The sequence below is a fragment of the Siniperca chuatsi genome, linkage group LG14 (assembly GCF_020085105.1).
Source record: "Siniperca chuatsi isolate FFG_IHB_CAS linkage group LG14, ASM2008510v1, whole genome shotgun sequence".
Classification (NCBI taxonomy): domain Eukaryota; kingdom Metazoa; phylum Chordata; class Actinopteri; order Centrarchiformes; family Sinipercidae; genus Siniperca; species Siniperca chuatsi.
In genome coordinates this window covers 15,908,644-15,928,864 of record NC_058055.1, presented here as the reverse complement: position 1 = coordinate 15,928,864, position 20,221 = coordinate 15,908,644, and the positions used below count along the sequence as shown (strand labels likewise).

Sequence of the window (20,221 nt, the reverse complement as noted above, 5' to 3'; positions counted from 1 at the left end):
ACATAGGCTCAACTTGGCTTTGAGAGAAATGTTGTGTATCTGAATGGACTGCATACTTTTGTGAAGCAGGGTCTTGCCGTTGAGATGCTTTAGATGCAGTATTCGGTATCGGACGAGGCAGATTATACAGGTAATCTGGATATCTTGTGCTCTGCAGACCTGTACTATCACATATTCTGCTCTTTTCATGAACTGTATCACTGTCATATGCAGCACTCATGCTCTGAGACGTATTGATCAAACGTGGAGTCGATTCCTTTACACCGGCTGAAGATATATTTAGAGGTAGGGTGGAAAAGTCAGAGCTCACCTGAGTTTGGTGTTTTACATATTCCTCTGTTCTCATTGAAATCACATGTGATGAAAGTGTGCTTCTCTCACTGCAACCATCATCGCGTTCCATTGCTGCTGCTGCTGTCTCTAATGCTTCAGCTTCTGCCAGAGTGGCTGCAGCTTCTTTTCAATTTCCAACGCTTCTAAACTCGCTTCCACCATAGCTCTTTCCTGTTCCAGCCTGGCTTTCTCCTTTTTCATTTCAAGCTGTCTTTTTGCAAACACCATCTTGGCACGAGCCGCTTCTGCAGAGGCTCTAGCTTTAGCAGCAGCGCTGGCAACTGAACACTTGGAGGAAGATGAAGATCGTTTAGAACTGACCTCTGAAGATGCTTTTTCTTTTCCTCCATTCTCTTCAGTTTGTATGTTTGCATCTGCATATTCCTCTTGCACCCGCTGATCCATGGCTTTTTACTATACTGTTCTCTTCATATGTTTTGCTTTCCAAGCGTGAAATATAAATAAACAGCAAGCCAAACTCTGTTCAAGAGCCAGGGTATGAGCGCCTTGCTCCTTTAATATTCCATTGTGTGGTTTACACAGGCAATCTCAACAGCCACTGAACCGAGTAAAACTGTAAATTAAATAAAAGAAACAAGGAGAAATTATTACAATCAAAATGAAATGACGCTTATTAACAGTGCAAAAAGTGATATGTATATAGATACATTGCTAACTTGGGTTAGAAGCATTATCAATACATCACGTTAGCACCGATCGCCAAAAACATAAACATCTTTGATTATGTCACTTAAACTCTTGCAACATATATTAAACAGATGGCTGATCCAAATAAACTTACAGCCATCGCTTTCGACAGGGTTTAGAAGGATGATCAAATCAGATGCAACAAAAACATGTTAAGCGCTTGCTACACCATAAGCTCGCTATTTCCTGTTACCCAATGTGCGTGCTCGTGGAAGCACGTCAAAATAAAAGTCCTCACATAGGAACTTGCATAATAGCGGCAGATAAAATAAAACTTATAAAGAATATTAAGCAATCATAAAAATATAATGTTTATACATGCGAATGTCCATCACAAATTATGCACAACCTCTGACAGAGGCAACAAAGACAGAACACAGAGGAATGGAAAGAAACATTAAAGAAAGCAAGAAACTCGGGGAAAGAGGGGATAGGGAGGGGAAGAAAAGAGAGTGTGGGGCTCTGGCACATCTTCAACTTGTGGGAAGGAAATTATTGTGGACTATATGCCCTTCGATAGTGTCATCTACAAACCCATCTTCCACCCACACAGATCTTTATGTTGCCTGATTAGCTCTCTTCTCAATATTGTGCGAGAATGTGGTTGATTGACATCTCCCTCACTCTCCTGTTAGTTTTGTTGCACCTGTTAGGGTGGGCCAGCCTACACTTTTATCATTCCTATTAGGACACAGAGATGACAGACATCACATAATTATCCTTATATGATCTTTAAGCTCCATCCAACCTCCACCTGACTAGAGGTCCAAGCAGCCAGGGTAACACCTGTGTGGGTGTGTATAGCCTTTACTGTAAGAAAGCTTGTGCATGGCCCATTTAAATAGAAAAAGTATGAGGAAATCAACCAATCACATTTGATACAGGAACAATAGTACTCATTTTAATAATAACATGTTTGCATTCTGAACAATTATTTGTACTTCTAGCTAAAGCTGATGTTATATTCAATTTAATAGTTTTGCTCAGTGTAAAGTTCTCTTTTGTCCTTAGTTTTGTCCTTAATTTATGGTAATGTTGAGTGGATGCTTTATCTATCATTTTTGATCCAGTACATTGTTACCATTAGCCCCTTTATGTTGTTTTTAAATGCATTTACAGTTAGATATATCAGCAGATGTCCAGGAACAAGACTCTACGGCCCTGCTAGCTCCTCTGTGAGGCCTCACTGAGGCACAACAGTGCGTTGAGCTACATTTTCACAATGACAATGCTAACATAATATTTACCATCTTAGTTTAGCATGTTAGCATGCTAACAACAGCTAATTAGCACTAAGCACAGCTAAGGCGGATGTCATTAGTTTTTCAAGTATCTAGTCATAAACCAAAGTACTGGACAAATTGAAATTTTGACCTGATGATGATGCTACATGAAAGGTTAAGGGATCACAAAAGTTCTTACAAATCATCCTGAGGGGGACATGAATGTGTGAACCAAACTTCATGGCAAAACATTCAGTAGTTGTTGAGATATTTCACTCAAAGCTACAAATGTGAACCTCATGGTGTTCTTTAGGATTCATCCTCTGGGGACCACGAAGTTATAAATTTCATGGCAATCCATCTAATAGTTGTTGAGATATTTCAGTCTGGACAAAAGTGGTGGATTAACCAACCAACACTGCTATCCATAGAGCCACTAGCATGGTTAAAGACTGGTCCCATTCAATGATTTATTGCCACAATGAAGGTATATACAGGCTTAAAGGCAGATGCACATCTACGAAGGTGAAGGTGGATGAGTGAGTCAGGTGACTGGGGCAGGTGGAAAAGTCATCTGGTGGACAGGTAGAGAATAGCAATGAATGGATTTGGGGAAGTGGGAGTGTGGCTGGAGACAGGCAGAATGTGACACCACTGAGTTTTACAGCAGAGATTTTCCTATCCACTCCACTTTAGTGTCAATGGTAACTTGCTAACTGTGCATTATCTTATGTTAGCTTTCTGTTGTAACATCAGCTTACAAGGTACATTCTCCTTGCTTGTTAGCTTGATGAGAAGCCAGAGAGATCACAGGTACTGGGGATCAAGGCTGATAAATGAATATCTGTTATCGGGGTGCTACATTAAATGTAAATTGCGGTTGGTTTTAGCTTAGACCTGTGTGAAAAGTGTGCTTTAAAGCTGAACTAATAAATGTTTTTATATTAACTATAGATCAAAACACTATGTGTAATGTCAAAGGGTTACCAGCCACAGCAGGCAGCTAACTTACCTGCCCAGTGCCAAACAACAGACAAAATTAACAATTAGCTGGTGAACATAGTGCAGAATTTAGCAGCTAAAAAGCCAGATATCTTTCTCTGTAGTTCTTAGGTGGAGACCAACACAGTGCTGAAAGGAGAGTGAATATTGGATTGACATTTATCATGTAGCCAGAAACACAGCTCAAAAGGAATGCTGACAGTATGTTGCTCCACATCTGCTGGATGTGTAAAAAGGCAAATGTTTGCTAACATGTTCACAGTAACAACTTTATGAGGTGATAATATGTCAGTGTTGTGTGAGAAAGTGAGATTTTCCCTTAGCCCTTACTGTTCACTTCAGATTCGATGCTGAACACACAGTATGATTCAAAGATAATCATAGAGGTAACTGTAGGTCTATTTTACTCCTAAACCCCTTACATGTCCTACACCAGTATGAACTGTCTCATTGTGTTTTCATAATTTTCCTTGCTTTTTTGCTCTCATGCTAGAATACAGTCTGAGAAAAGACAATGCATATCTAAATATGAAGTGGGCAAGAAGACTTGATGGACGGTCCAAAGAAGGAAGTGGACCGGCAGGTTTAATTCCAGGTAAAAGTGTCAATTTATGAGGAAATTAACATAAACTGATGAACTTCAGCAATGGCACTTCCCCCTACATACTCATATATATACATATAAAGGTACATCCACCTCAACATACATCCACTCCCAGACTCAATCACATAACAAACACACAATCCTGCACATGCACACAACAGTCACATCACACACATATTTCATTTTCGTGTTTACTTGAATTGCCACTTTGTGTTCTACAGTGACAATTCACTTTCTAATTGTTCAGGCTATATTGTTTTATGTATGGTTTGTAGCTAATATGCAGTTAAAATATATACTAATATGAGAACAGTTTTGAATTCTGAAGAAACAGAGAAAGGGAAAAACTGAGTTGAAAACAAGTAAACAGAGAGAGAAAGAATAGATGCTAGATTCTAAAACCATTAATGTCACAATTTAAACACAATAAAACCACTCATCAACAACAGAGACAAACACAAAGTGAGCGAGAGCAGGCAGACGGGGGGCATAAAGACTGTACGACACAAAGACAAAGCTGGCAGCTGAGAGAAGGCAGGATGCGTCAGTGCTGTCCTCAAAATTAGATGACAGGCAAACATTTTCTGCTCCACTGTAGCAAATGTGATACAGAAAGGGACCAAATTCTTCACAAAAATAAAACAGAAATTTAAAGAGAATGATTCCTCTTCTGACCAAATCAAAATGTGAAGCTTCCTGGGAGAGAAAAACCTCCCCAGAGCCAGCTAAATATATCAGCGCATGCACAACCAAAGACAAAAACATTTGAGCAACATAGAAAAACTGTAATTACTCTGAACAATTGCCTGTTTGTTTCCGCTTTCATGACTCCTCACATGATTGCAATGATTTTGTTATAGTTTAACATTCAAATACATACAAATACACATTCACCCATACAAGGTGTCAACATCATTCAAATTAGAGTTAGCAGCGGTTAATTGCTTTGGCAGTTTTATAGTAAAGTTAATTAAATTTATGAACATGAAAACTGGAGAAAAATGGGAAACGTGCAGGATATAAATGATTGAGAGAACACAAACATCACGCAATCTGAACCAACCAAATTATAGCCAAAGATTAAAGAAAAGTATATCAGCCACTTCTGCAAAAATTCTAAGTAAACTTCAATGCTATTTAGCACTGAACAGACAATACAGAGTGGCAGCGACAATATCATCTGGGCACTGTGAGCGACCAGAAACTGAGAAAGACATGAAGTAAATTCAGATTGACCATAACCTGTCCATTGAGACTGATGGACGCAGACAAATCTGGCAAGAGACAATAGACAGTCACAACAACAAGAAGTAGAGACAGAACAACACTTCCTGCTTCTCTACAGCCTGTATAAAGACATAATAACCAAGTTCTTTCTTTCAGAAAAGTATATGAGTAGCATTTTAATGTTACATCTGGCAGAGGAGGCTAATTTTAACCATTTTATTTTGTGGTAATTTGATCTATAACAATGCATAGTATTTTATGAGATGATCATAGGTTTTGTATGTAAAATCTATTATACTTGCATTCTAGTAAACCTTGTACAACATGCTATGGCAATGCTGTACTTAATTTAATTATGGCCATGCCAACTAAAGCAATTTTGAATTTGAATTTGAGACATTGAGACAGAGGATGAGTGTAAATGAGTGAAAGCAAGACAGAGAAGAGGGGGATCAGAAGAAGAGAAAGGGAGTAATTGAATTATAATTGAAGCTTTGGTAATATTGTTTATGCATCACTCAGGCCCATAAAGCATGCTGAATTGTTAAAATGAAATTGAATTGAGGGAGATACAAGAGCGTAGAGACTTGGTCATGAGTGGAAGAGTGAGAGTCTGCAAGAAGTGATACAAGGAGGATTTTAATGAGAACCTATAACTGCTTCATCAACATATAGGCGGTTTGCTTGTCATGCGAATAAAGCACAGCACATTTGAATTTAGAGAGAGAGAGAGAGAGAGAGCGAGCTGTTCTGGCTTTCATCAGTCACATCTCGCAGTGGGAGGGGGATTGAAGCTGCTGCCTCGGAGCTCTAACAGAGACAGTAGACGGCACTGACTCACACTGACGATCCACACACAGCACATTTTAGACTCTACCTGATCTGCAACCTGACAGGAGGCTGATGATGAAGACATAAAGGAACTTTCCTCTGGTTTTGGGGCTGTTTTCAATCCGCTCTTGACAGCATATTTCTCTTACATTCTGGCATCAAATGAAGTCAGAATGCATTCATTAACACCAGATGGCGGTGAGTTGAAATATCACTAAAACAGTGTGTTGGGACGGGACGAGGTGTTTTTTCCCCCTCACCTTTTTCATAACAACTGCGGACGGGAAAACTTCGTTTCTACCGGTGGCGGACCTTTTATTTTCGTCCTTAATTTGGTCATCAGACGACCTCCTTCTCCTCCTCCTCCTCCACCACCACCACCTCCTTCTCCTCCTCCTCCTCCAACTGTCTTCACTTGATAAAACAACAGCCACCTAGGGGACAAGACGACAGCTTCCCTGCCAGCGGTCAAAGGGAATCAAAAAAGCAATTTAATCAACAGCAGCACAGGAGTGGACCCTCACAAGGATGCTACTCCAGCAAAGACACTACTAGACGGTCCAAACAGCCGCTGCCAATATGTTTAGGCGAGGTAAAAGAAATAGGAATTCACTTGTTTTTGTTGCTGATGATGTGGAGCGCGTGTGGCTGGCCTGTGTATTAGTGTCGATGTGTGTGTGTGTGTGTGTGTGTGTGTTTGTGTGTGAGTTTGTACAAATTCTTGGAGTGTTTTTCTTGGCTAAATGGTGTCGCCTCTCGGTGCTGCTTCAACAACTTACCAGCCGTATTTTATTCGCTCTGGCGGCCGGGAATGGAAAGGAAATTAAATATTTATCCACTTCATGTAAAAATTATTCTTAAAATAGAGAACCGCTGCCGCACTGCAGTTTGTAGGGCTTACCTGCACGAGGATGGCTGGTGCTGTTGCTGCGCGCGCCAGTGTGCGCGAGAGAGAGCAATAGAAAGAGAGCGCGTGAGAATGAGATTGTTGGTGGAAAAGTTGACAATTGTGCTTTTTGGTACAAAAGTTTCACCCGTTTGGGCACTTTGTGTTCGCGCGCGCCTATGGCTTGAGTACGCGCGCTTGTGTGCGTTTGTGGTTACATTGGCGTGACAGAATGAGGCGCCTACCAACAGCAGGATATTTTGACTTGTGTCTGCACTAAGGGAGAGGGTGGCTCTCCCGGTGGAGGAGTAGACAAGAGAATAACAGCACGCGCCCAACACCTTGCTGTTTACTATCTACTGACACGCGGCTGTTTTGTGGTGAGAAAAGGTATTAAGTTTTTTTACCAGGATGACCTTGCCTGTGTATGTGTTGACGGGGAAGCTCAAATCTCACTGTCACCCTCCTTTCTGTGCATACATGCGTACATGAACGTGCACGTGTGTGACAAAGAGGAGGTCCAATTAACATCACTTTTAACAAATCCTAAAAAGCCTTATCATAAATTGAATATAGGCTACCACTTATTCGGTCATAATTGAAAATATAATATAAAATATGAAATTACACACTCTCTCTCTCTCTCTCTCTCTCTCTCACACACACACACAAACACACCACACACAAACACACCACACACAGAGAGACAGTTTAAAGAGAAGTGTTTGAGTGGTGACTCATCTGCCAATCCCCCCCAAAAAGATACAGTGGGGCTCCAGTGAATGGCAGATTGTCAGGGTAGTGCTTTGTGATGAGTGTAGCGCAAGGCTGACTGAACCCTGAGAACATAATAGAAAAACATTCTTTAATAGAGACACTGGAAGTCTGTCATTTGTCATTTCAGTGCAGCCCAACGCAGATGAGGGAAACAACACGCATACATCCATGCACATCATTATTTGTTAGCTCACTTGGTTGACCTGAGTCAGGGCACAAGCTGGGTGATCTCCTCATTAAGGGTGGGACCTAATGGGCTTGACAGAGGGCTGATTAGTGCTGTCATTGTGTATGTCTGCGTATGACAGAGCAAAAGAGAGACACAGAGAGCTTGCTGGCTAGAGGGAGACAAGCTTTAATTTTAATCTTCCTGTAATTTCAGATGGATAGCACCCACCCACCCACCTACACACACACACACACACACACACACACACACACATACAAACACAGTGGTGATGGCTGATGCATTTGCTTTGTATCTCCTCCTACAAATATGTGGCTGTCAGTAACAATAATAAAATTCAGAGTAATTGTGCAGTCTGCCTGAGATACAGTTATCTATGTCTGTCACCTTTACCCACAGTATCTCTCTGCAGTGGGATAAAACAGAGAGAGAGAGGGAGGAGAAAGAGGATAAGTGTTTTTGTGTAATGAAAACTCCCTCTCTCTTTCTCTCTTTGTCTGTCTCTCGTTCTTTCTCTATCTCTCTGCTTGGCCAGTTCCTGCTGCCAGCCTCAGACTGAGAGGAGAGAGGCCTGGCAGGCTGATTGGCTACTAGCTGGTTTGGGTAGCTGCCGAAGCTTTGTTTCCCAGCTTGTTTGAAGCTGGATTTGTTTCCCTTACTTGACTTTGCCTCTGTCTCCCACTCTTCAGTTTTCTCTCGTTTTATCTACAGTTTTTCACAGTCACGTACACAATGACACTTTGTGAACAAAAAACATGCCGAACCTTAAAATTTGCTATGAAAGGAAAAACTCTTTTATTAACAAAGGCACAAATGAAAGGCATTATTGTGCTCTGTCACAGTCTGTAAAAGTGCATTGCATTAGGATGTTTAAGTTTTCCGCTATAGGCCTGCAACTAATGATTATTTTCAGTCTCGATTAATCTAGTAGGTTATTTTCTCGATTCATCAGTTTGTCAATAAAATGTCAAAGAATTGTGAAAAATGCCCTTAAGGCTTTGAAAGCATTTCAGTAGACAGTGTTTTCTTTCAAGAATTGGAAAATGTTGGTTGGATGCATTTTGAGTTAAAGTGATGACAATATAATCTATGGTTTGGTCCACATAGAGCTGTGCTGTGTCAAGAATTTTATAAAAGGGAACTTGGAATTGAACAATGATTGTGAGCAATCATCAAAAACTATTATTTGTACTTGAATTAAATTTGTTTGCTGATACAGTTTGTAAAATCACTTCACATACACCCCTATTTTTTTAGCCTGTATTTGTTTACATTTTGGTAAATTGGCACCATTAAAAGTATGCAGAATTAGCTATAAGGAGTTCTTGTTTGCAATATACCGATGTACAGAAAACTATCACTGGATTACTTTGGTACCAAAGATAATGTAAAAACGTAATGATTCTCAGGCAAGTTCTGGCAAATTATAGTCAGTGTCTCTTTTCTATGATTTCTGTCTTTCTTTATTTCTGTTTATTCACGATGGACTTGGAGTTATGACTCTGAAAAGGAGTATGAATTTTGACACACCTGTCCCTTTCACCTCACGCAGTATCTTTGCCTCACGGCCGGTGCCCCTCCTTCAAACTCTGATCTAAACAATTCATGAATGAATGAATGTCATAAAATGTGTCTAAACACTCGTGAATAAGTACAACTTCTACTTTTTGAGTTGTGAATTTTAACTTCTGAAGGCACAACACTGTCTCTTTTTCTCATTACTTCTTAAAGGGACAGTTCATCCCAAAATACATACTTTTCCTCTTACCTGCAGTGCCATTTATCCATTTAGATTGTTTTGGTGTGAGTTGTCGAGTTTTGGAGATATCGGCCATAGAGATGGTCTTGTGGTGCTCAAAGCACCAAAAAATATATTAAAAAAACTCAACAGTAATGTCTCTTTCCAGAAATCATGACCCGGTTACTCAAGATAATCCACAGACCTTGTTGTGAGCAGTTTCATGTAGGAACTATCGGTAGAAAGAAAATAGTTCCTACATGAACCTGCTCACAAAAAATCTGCGGATTATCTTGAATAACCGAGTTATGATTTCTGCTGTTGAGTTTTTCAAATGATGTTTTTTTTATGCTTGGAGCACCACAAGCCGAGTGCCATCTAGTTCTATTATATTCAAAAAATGCAGCCACCGCTAAAGCCGATATCTCCAAAACTCGACATCTCACACAAAAACAATCTAGATGGATAAAAAGCACTACAGGTAAGAGGAAAAATATGTATTTTTGATTTTGGGCTGAACTGTCCCTTTAATATAATCTCATCCTCTCGTTTCCCGCTAAAGAATATACTGTAATCCACGAAAATTTGATATCTGAAGTAGTGAAATGTTCTGTGATATTATCTTGAGCCATGATAAATATATAACTAACTTCAGCTCAGTGCTTAAATTCACTGATCAATATATGATGGTAAAATTGCAAGTCACTGTTCATTCAGACTATAGACTCAACCTCGCTCGAGGGCCAATGGCTTTCTCTGGGCCCAAATGTGAATAAAGTCTGGCCTGATTATGAAACTTTCCAGAAGAATTATGGAGTTCCTGCTCAACTTGAGCCTAAACGAATGAGCTGTTTGCCCTGATTCAACCCAAACATTTTCAGTACAAACTGTTTGTTCACGCAGACATGTTGACCTGTATATAAGTCATTCATGCTAATTAGGTTGAAATAATTTGTCATCTTCAAATTTTCTTTCTCATAGGATGAATTTTATTTGATCAACACTTATAGACATAGTATCGTACAGTGTATATAAGAGACAGAGACTAATGTCACATCCTTACTTTTTCTCTCTGAGCTGACAGTTGCGTTGGCACACATACATTTTGCCTGCAGGCCATTGTCAAGTCTACAGTCGAACAATTAGAAGCTGCTGTTGCTGTTTTGTGTTGCTGTGTGTGTATTTACTTGCATCTATGATAGCTTTGGTGGATGATAATAACATATGGATTAGTGACAAAATGTTTATTCGGGTCGTGAAGCACCAAATGGTGGGATAATTGAGTGCTGAGATAGATCCAAATTTGCTCTTGCAGTGCTGCCATCCTGAGGCAGTGGGCAGATTTTACAGATTAGGCAGAGGGACACAATATAGGGAATGTGGTACTTTGTGTGGATTCTGTGGATATGTTATATTAGAGAACTAAATCATCTTGGGATTTGATGACTGGAATGGAATTCATATGATAATCAATTACATCTCTAATGCAAGTCACAGTGGAGAACAGGATGAAACGCATCACCACACACACCGCCACACACAGTGAGCGTCCATGCGATGGCCGTGCATATCAATGACCTATGCAACTGCTCCTCCCGCCTGATCCCAAGGTCGCTCACAGACTCCGTCTTTCTTCTGCTGTATCCTGAGCTCAGTGTGGTCTGCCTGCTGAATTCTATTTTATCATTAAGTTGCACAACAATTTTCTGGAACATGCGTAGCATTTACAATCGATACACCGTGTTGAAATACGTTAAAATAATTACAGGGACTGATGTTTTACAGCTCAGAGCTTCTAAACTGGTGAATTCTCACAAACACAATGCAAAAAAATTAAACATTTAAATTAAAAATGAAACACTTAATGAGCACGAATTGTTTTGATGCTAAATAAACAAACACCAAGTGCTACAAATGATGCTGTACAGAGCATGAAATGGCCCTGTGGTGTTTTATTCCAACTTTCTTGCCAAACAAAGCTCTAGCACACATTTATCTTTATGTACAAACACACTGTTTTTCACTTTCAGTACTTTTCACTAGGTTACGGTGCAAATTAATGGAACCAGCCATAGCAAAGGAAATATTACTCTGCATAATTTTACATTGTTCAAACCAAAAAAAAAAAAAGTGGTAAAAACCATAAGGCTAGCACAGCAAAATGAACAAAGTAGAAATAGTTAATGCGTCAATTCCCTCTAATTAGACTCATACTACTTGTTTAATTGCTGCTGCAGTAAAGTTACTGCTGAAGTGTTGGTAAATATGGTGCACTAATTTGCTTATGAATCTCTGCGGTTCACCTTGAGAGCTGACTGCACACACAGCAGGAAGGTCCTGTATGAATAGAGTGACCAATCAAATGAGACATTACTCCTTAACAGGAGCCCTGCGGAGGCCTCTGATTGCAGGTGCACTTAGCAACAGCTAGGGCTAGTTGTGCATGTAGTGTGTGTGTGTGGGTGTGTGATACAATGAGACAGAGAGTGAGATGCATGGGTGTGTCTGCAAACATGAGTGTGAAAAAGATTTTGGATGAATGGGATACAAATGCGTGTGATCACACATAGCAAGAACACCGTGATCATAAGGATTTTGTTAGTGTGTGTGTGTGTGTTTGTACGTGAGCCTCAAGAATTGCTAGTGGAAATGTCAGAGCTGGAGGACCAGAGGAGTTATACTGTATACCAAGCAGATGCGGATGCAGACATGCAGAAAGATTAGAAAGGCAGCGAGAGAAAGTGTGAGACATAGACAGAAAGATGGACACAGGAAGAAAAAAAGTGATTATTTGGAAAAAGACTTCACCTGGAGGATGAAGGAATGCACAGAGAGAGCCAGTGGCGAGTGAAAACTGTGCTGACGCGAGCTGATTGTGTGTGTGTGTGTGTGTGTGTGTTTCAGGCTGATTTTCACTTTCTCCCTCTCTGGCCCAAGAACTTTGGTATTTTCCTGTCTCAAGAGGGAGAGACAGTTTGTCCAACTGTCTGCATGGCTTGCTGCAGCATCGTTGTTTGCTGACTGAAGTGAATGAACCACTATCATTCATGTCTTATCTTATAAGCCATAAACTGTTCAATGTAAGGAATAGACATAGGTGTATTTGCTTTTTTTCTGAGAGTGAGATGAGAAGATGGATAGCAGTCTGTGCATTGATTACAGAGCTAGAGCAGCTTAGCTTAGCATTAAAGCTTGAGGCAGGGGGAAACAGCTAGCCTGGCTCTGTCCAAAGTTAAAAAAAATACACCTACCTACACCTCTAAAGCTCACTAAATAACAGGTTGAATCCTGTTTGTTTAACCCGTACACACATAGAAATGTAAAAATTACAATTTGTGACTGTATGGTGAGTTATGTGTTTGAGCTATTTCTTAATAAACAACAGTTCATCCATCCGGCTATAAGGTTAGCAGTTGATCCAACATGTAACTTATGAGTTTTAGAGGATATAAGTCTCATTTTTTCACTTTGGACAGAACTGACATGACTGATATTTTCACCTCAAGAAAGAAAGCCATGAAGCGTATTTCCCAAAAGGTTGAATTATTCCTTTACACTAAAGCCATTAAAATCAAACTGCACGTAACTGTCAACTAAATGACATTAGGCTTAAAGGTGGAGTATGTGATTCTGGAGAAATCCAATACCATGACAAATACCATGATATAGAGCGAACAACGACACAGCAGGTAATGTAACTAACGTTAGCTAGGTTGTGAGTTAGCTTAGCTAAGTTGTGGGTTAGCAAACTGTTGCTACTTTTGCTGTTGCAAAGCTAACAGCCAGAGAGGATGAGGCGGTTTCCCAGCCAGCAAACCAGCTCCAGACAGCGATACTCACAACTCTCCTGCTACTATAGCAACAACTCTCCTGCTACTATAGCAACAACAGCATATCTTGGTAAACTAGAAAGTAAGCTGAATGTCCGTGGGCAGGTCATTTAACGTTACGTGACACACAAATCATGGCTGGAATGGTGTTATTTGGCTCGGTCCAAGACACTTTGTTTATTTCCCATTTACAGAGCCAGAGCTGTGTACAAACACTAGATTTTTTTTCAGTACACACAGAACGACAGACAGCTAGCCAACCATGAGGAGATGTACGCAGAATTTGGCAAAAAGACGTGTATTGGATTAGAATCGCCTACCCCACCTTTAAAATCCCATATTTGTTCATTGTTGCTGATGCAATAGTCAAAAAGCGATGGCTGCATTATCAATGAACACACACCATAAAACACATTTTTGAACACATTGCCAAAAAAACCAAAAAATTCTCCTTTGTGTCTAACTCACATGCAGGATATATCTCCTCTATCCCCCCTCTCCCCTCAAATCTCCTCTCCTCCCATGTCTTCTCCTCTGTAGCTGGTTTGCTCTGTACCTGTTGAATAATTGATAGCTGTTTTGGTTTCCGATAAGGCGTTTGGGGTCCACAGCTCTCAGCAGTATGTGCTTGCTGCTTTCCTCACGGCAGATCACACGGCTCAGTCCATCCTTTCACTCCCTCTCTCTTCCCCTTCTTCACTCGGCCGCCCTCCTTTTTTTTTTTTAAACTCGTCTTCTACTAGTCCACATGCCAGTTATTCTGATATGCGGCACTCACATTCTCTGTAACATGTTTGCATGCATGTACTGTATTGTAGCAAACAGCTCCTATTCCAGATTTTATTTTAGATAAGCTCTTGATGTCCATCTTCTTCTCCTGATTATAAACAACCCTACATAATAGATTTTATTTCTGGATATTACCATGGAAACAGAACTTGTAGAGACAGAAAAATAAGTAAATAGTATAAGGTATTTAACATGCCTCCAGAAACTGGCTCATACTGCAGCAGCCCTGCTATAACATGCAGGTTGTTGCATAGGATCTGAGTCAGGATCTGAGCCTCACCCTGGTGTTTACAGGGGGTAGACAAAATAACAGAAACACTTCATGCAAAAGAATTTAAACTTTGAGTCATCAGAAAGATGGGATTAAATAGTTTGGATGCCAATTAGCATTTACAAACTCCCTCTATACTGTCCATCATATCCCTGTTGGTTAGTTTCAACCTGACACTTGTTGTTCCTCTGAGATAAGGCAGTGTCTTGAGACTGTTCTCATGAGAAAAAAGTCATAAAATCATTTTTGTAATGGTGATATGCAATGTTTGGAAAGTACTGATAATGATGTGGTCCTGTCCAAAGGGGCGTTAGATCAGGCAACACTCATATGGGTCTTTCTGGAAAGCAATGACAAACAATGTATTTTGTTGTTCAGTTTGGAGGACTCTGTCTCTGTGTTTGGCTAATGATGTTTGACTGTACTTTATTGATATATTAAATAATCTAGCAGTGTTATTTTTGACCAATGAACTTGCAGTTTGGACTGATTCTGCCTCTATGGAGCCCACATTTTGCATTTAAAATGCTCGTATCAAAATTATTTTATAGTTGACAAATGCTTCACATTGACATTCAACCTCATATGATTAATTCACATTGAAGCAGTGTTTGTGCTTGAGTTACTTCTTAGTTAAGTCATTTGTCATTTATTATTTGCATTGTTTTGTCTACCCCTGCAACAAATCTCCGATGCATGTACAGAAACTGCCTTATAACCTTTCTTCTTCATTTGTTCCCTTGTCTTCTGAGGCTCTCTGCTTTTCTGTCTCTCTCTCTTTCCTGCTACCTTTGTGCAGTAAAGTGTTTAGAGCCTCTATTGGCTGTTACCCAGCATGTGGGGAATTGAAAGAGATGGGTTAAAGAGGGAGAAGAGTTAATCAAACCCAGGACAACAAGTCAATTCCTCCTGATATACCACATCACTCCCCATCTGTCACCACAGTGTTCCTATACACACACCTAAACATGTGTGTCTGCACATACATAATCACACAAACAGACACATGCAGACACGCACCGACTTACTCACAAGCTCTCTTTTACATTTTCGCCCTCTCTCTGTACTGCAGTATAGACAGACAGGAGCAGCAGTAGCAGGTCTTACATAACTACATCACTGCATTAACGAGCCCATCTGCCTCTGAATGGTGCTTACACTTGGAGTTAGAGCTGTTAAAATGATACACACTTAAAACAAGTGCACAAAACACAAGACCACCTGAACTGTCCTTACGAGCACACTGACCAGGTGAAAACAGACAAAAGCTCCCCCATTGTTTGTCTCTATTGAGCACATTTTCATTGTTTAAAATCAGATATAATCCATATAAATGAAACATAAATGCAGCTGCTTTGAAGTTTTATTGCCAATTTTAACTTTGAAGTTAAAATCAATGCAAAAAGCTATAGGCATATACACTCAGTTGCCAGTTTATTTAGGTTCACAGCTAAAACTATTGCAGTCTAATACAACAGTCCTGCAATGAATCCTACCTTCATGAAGGTTATAATCTTCAGTGTTTATTTTAGACAGGTTCTAATATTTAGTGTGCCCTCAATGATATAAATGTGATGGACAAAATATTAGAAACAGCTGTCAGTATAACCCATTCCAAAGCAGCCTCCAAACTACAACCTCAAAAATGGCCAAAATTTCAACAAAAATGCATCCATTATGCAATCCATTAGACGGCGTTACTTTTAGCTAGGTGTACCTAATAAACTGGCAACTGAGTGTCTTTCATCTTGTCCTTTCTTTGCATTGTTTCTGTTCTGCGACTGTCTAGTGCTGAAACAATCAGTCGATTATCTATTACTTGACAGAAAATAAGTCAACGACAAGTTTCATAATTGAATGCCAAAAATGTTCTTGTTTCACTGTCTGAAATTTGCTGTTTTGTTTTGTTTTTGCAGTTTGAAGGCATCACTTGGGGCTCTGAGAACTTGCAATTTGGTATTTTTCACAGTTTTCTGATGTTTCATAAACAAAATTATTAATCAGTAAACAATTAAGAGATTAATCGATAACAAAAATAAACATTACTTGCAGCCCTACCTGTCCCTTGCATACATTCTTCTGTGCTTTTTTTGGGGATCTGGGTTATACAGCAGACTCACTGACTCCTTACGCACACACATCCACACACAGACATTTGCCAGAACCCACCAGTGGGTTTAATGAAGTCCATCCTGATCCATTTTTACTGATGCTAAATCCAAGTCTGACTAAGTTCCTAAATTAGCCCTAGAACAAATAAGGAAAAGCCAAAAATGACTTCACATTGCAAAAAGCCCACGCATAGGTGCACCCGCACACCACGCAAAGACACTGACGCATGAAATGGCTGAAATAAGAAGCTTCTATTTTGTGGGAGTTCGTGTTTGATACATTCTTCAGAGTGATGAGAGGAAGTAAAGATGGAGTGATGTGAGAGAACAGGAGATGAGGGACGTGTGAGAAAGTGTTGTTTGTCTGCTGCCACAGCTTGTTTGTGTCTTCAGTCGGAGTCTCATTATATCACAGAGGCACTTGTGTGTGCGTATGAGCATGGTGTTTGTGCATGCATATTCACGTGTGTGTATGTGTGTCACACTCAGTCTTACATAACAACCAGATGCTCAGCTGGGGACACTGTACAGATGAATCCCAGGACACCCTTTTATTGGATCTATTGTGGATGTTTTCTGCAACACTACCTAAAGAAGTAGTCAGAGACGAACTTTTACAGAGCTGGAAAAGTCATAAATGTGTACTCACTCTAATATTCAAGTAAACCAGCATCATTATTATACGTCGCTGCACAAAGCCGCAGTCATTTTCATGACATTACATTTATATTTTAGGCATCGCTGATGCTCTTTTCCAGAATGAGTGAGTCAGAATACTTCAGATGGGCTTTTACATATTTAGTTTTTAGCTGTTTTTTCCCCTTGCCATATTGAATTCAAGCCTGGAAATGTTATTTCTGTAGCTCGATTATAAAACAATAAATTAACTGTACTATATACATTAAACTATATATTGTCGATAGCATGATTAAAATGGGAGAAATGTTAGGAACTAAGATATCTAACATATCAAGGGGATACATTCAAAACACTAAACCAACCCTGATACCGTCTGCTCCATGTTCAGCAAAATAGAAAAGATTTGTACCTGATGGGCTCCAGGTACTGGCTGTAATAATCCATAGTTAGTTTTCCTTTTATGTAGCGAGCTTTGATTTTATGTCAGTAATCATTCAAACGGTGGATCGTGGCTTGGAATGAAACATCTCATTTATGGCATGTTAACAATTGTACAGCACATTTGCCTTTGAATCATGGAGAGATTATTGCAGGTTGATCATCATCAGAATGGACCAGAATGTTCACCCAGAGCTACAGTATGTGCTGAGGGAGACAACATTAAATATAGTGAGCTTTAAATAAAAGTGTCAAGATGGTATAGCAATTGTTGATAGAGCTGGTTTATGGGTGTGCTGCTGTCCCATGTAAGTGGTGTTTATGGGAGACTTGTCCCTGCAGCATCTGTGTCAGAGGGTGCCAGCACAGTTAATGTTGAGAGTTAGGGTCTGTTAGAGGATGATTACTACAACGCAGAGACCACTGTGTGCTTGTCTCACAGTTGAACAGAGTGTTACAGCGGTGAGAGGGAGGAAGGGTGAAGACATCCACAGTGCACTGTCCGAACTCCCTCTCCCCCTTTAACCAAAACTGCATTAATCTTCTTAAGCTGTCAGCATGACCTAAAACTGATGATGCGCAAGTGCGCAGAGAAGAGAAAAAACTCCCGCCAAGTAGACAACAGCTTGTGACTAATAGTGAGTAGTAGCGCAACTCACCAAGCTCATAACTGAGTTGTAGCACCATCACCTTGGCACAATTCAATTACTGCTTGGAGAAAGGTGCTTACCTCAGATGTTTCTGCTCACTCATAAGTCAGTCCAACTCTTCGCCTGGTGTGTGTGACCTCCCTGTGAACCAGGGCAGGCCAGAGAACGTCGACTTTTGAGGCCATTGTATTCCATCAGATGTGTGCTTTAACAGATGGCACCACTGGCTCATAAGTTATAATGTCAGCTCACCCACACAACACTAGACACTCATGTGGTTATGCAGGTGTGAGTTAATGAAAGGTGTGCATGAAGAAGCAGCGTGAAGCGAATGCTGTAACACCGTGAGGATGTGTGAAATAGCGAAGAGAGGAAAATGAGACAGAGGATGAGAGGGGTGGGCAGGAACAGAAACATTCATGCTCATGAGCTTCACAGGACAGACATGTTTTACACCTTTGCTTGCACCTGTTATTTACTGATATAATGACCTAAAAGATAATCACAACACAACAGATGCCTACCTAATAATACAGTGATTTCCAAAAAGCCTGTGTGACCTGTGCTGTTGTTATGATTACTACAGTGCTACTGCCCCAATAAGGATCTGGCTACACTGCAGCACAGCTGTCATGAAGATGGGCTGCCTGCCCAACTACACCAGCTGTGCCAGCCCAACCACCACTTAATCACCCTGGGAGGGAGGAAGGGTGAGGGGGCTGGGTCCCAAGATTAAAAAAAGAAAGAGCAAGTGGTAAGGGTGAGGAAGTTGGAGTCAGAAGAAGCGAGTTAAGGAAAACTACAAAAAGTGGAGATGAACAATGAAGGAGACGAGCGAAGGAAGAGGAGGAGGGAGATGCAGATGCTTAAGCAGGAAGGAAAAGGTGATGGATTTGAGGAGCAAGGGATGCAAAGAAGGAGGAATGAATGTATGAGAAAAAACACAGAAGTGTGAGACGCAAGAAAAAGTGGAGCAAGAAGTGAACTGAGGAAAGGTCTTGACAGATGAGGGTGGGGTGGAAGGTGAGTGATGGCAGCGAGAGTGATAACATGAAGAGAGGAAAGGTGAGAGTGATTTGTAAAAGGAGGTAGGGGAGCTGAGGTGAAGGAAAACAGCCTACACTGTAGAATGATGAAAAGGATGGAGGGTGTAGTGTGAACGAGCCGGAGCGGGATGGAGGAGATGATGTCAAACATGTCTTAAGGTCGATTTCTCAGCCGGCCTGATCGATACCACTGCAATCAGTCTTGTAATAGCAAGAGCAGTATGCAACCACGCAACATGCAGTACACTATATTTAGAAGACTTCTGACAGACTTTTAGCACCTGCTCAGGTACAAACATTAGGCCTTGAGGTCTGACTGCAGTTAACATCTCTTAATGAACTAGACCGCAGTAAACATTAAGCTGAGGATGATTCAGTTGACCTTTTTAATAAAACAAACAAACATTATTGTGCATCTCGTCTTTCTCTCTCTGCTACCTACTGGCCTTTGCCTGGGTCCAGACCTTTGAATCCGCTCTCTCCACTGAGTTGACTGATTCTGGTCTGTTATCATGACATGAAACAGCGGTTTCTCGGCTGAAAAAGCGAGCGCTGCGGGGGGGACTAACGATTAGCCAATCACCGCCACAGGCGGGACTGATGCCATTGTCAAGCTGTTGTCAGGCTTTGTCAAGCTCTGCACCGGAACCGAGGAGGAGTAACAACAACAATGGCAACCACTACAGACAAGCTAGACGCTGCTATCGAGGCTGTTCTAAAATCGATTAAAAGTAAGTAGTTTTTACTTCACTCTGCTCCACTCTTAAAAACATTGGCATAGCTACGCACAAGTGTCTACTTAAAATGACGTTAGATTCAGGCGGATACATTTGTCTCTAGTGATTTGAAAAATCGAATCCCCCGTCCCCCACAGAAATTGGTTAGAGTGGAGGTAATGTCAGACTGAAGATGGAAATGGAGCATAACGAGT

General features: G+C 40.6%; 1 protein-coding gene and 1 long non-coding RNA gene across 3 annotated transcripts in view; one reads left to right on the top strand and one right to left on the bottom strand.

Moving 5' to 3' along the window:
* Window positions 1–812: 812 nt before the first annotated feature.
* Window positions 813–1,209, bottom strand: LOC122888542. The gene is made up of 2 exons (XR_006380717.1): window positions 1,136–1,209; window positions 813–907 (listed from the first exon to the last, which is right to left on the bottom strand). It is a non-coding gene; the product is annotated as an uncharacterized LOC122888542 (long non-coding RNA).
* A 4,649-nt stretch (window positions 1,210–5,858) lies between these two features.
* The window catches only part of LOC122888541 (reticulon-4 receptor-like 1), a 78,572-nt gene continuing 64,209 nt past the window's right edge, over window positions 5,859–20,221 (top strand). Inside the window, exon 1 of one of the 2 annotated variants that reach the window (XM_044223124.1) lies at window positions 5,859–6,520. In XM_044223124.1, coding sequence (XP_044079059.1) covers window positions 6,508–6,520 — 13 coding nt within the window. In that variant the 5' untranslated portion in view covers window positions 5,859–6,507. Of the gene's footprint in view, window positions 6,521–19,940; window positions 20,022–20,221 lie in introns of those variants that run through there. The other variant, XM_044223123.1, reaches the window with a different exon arrangement.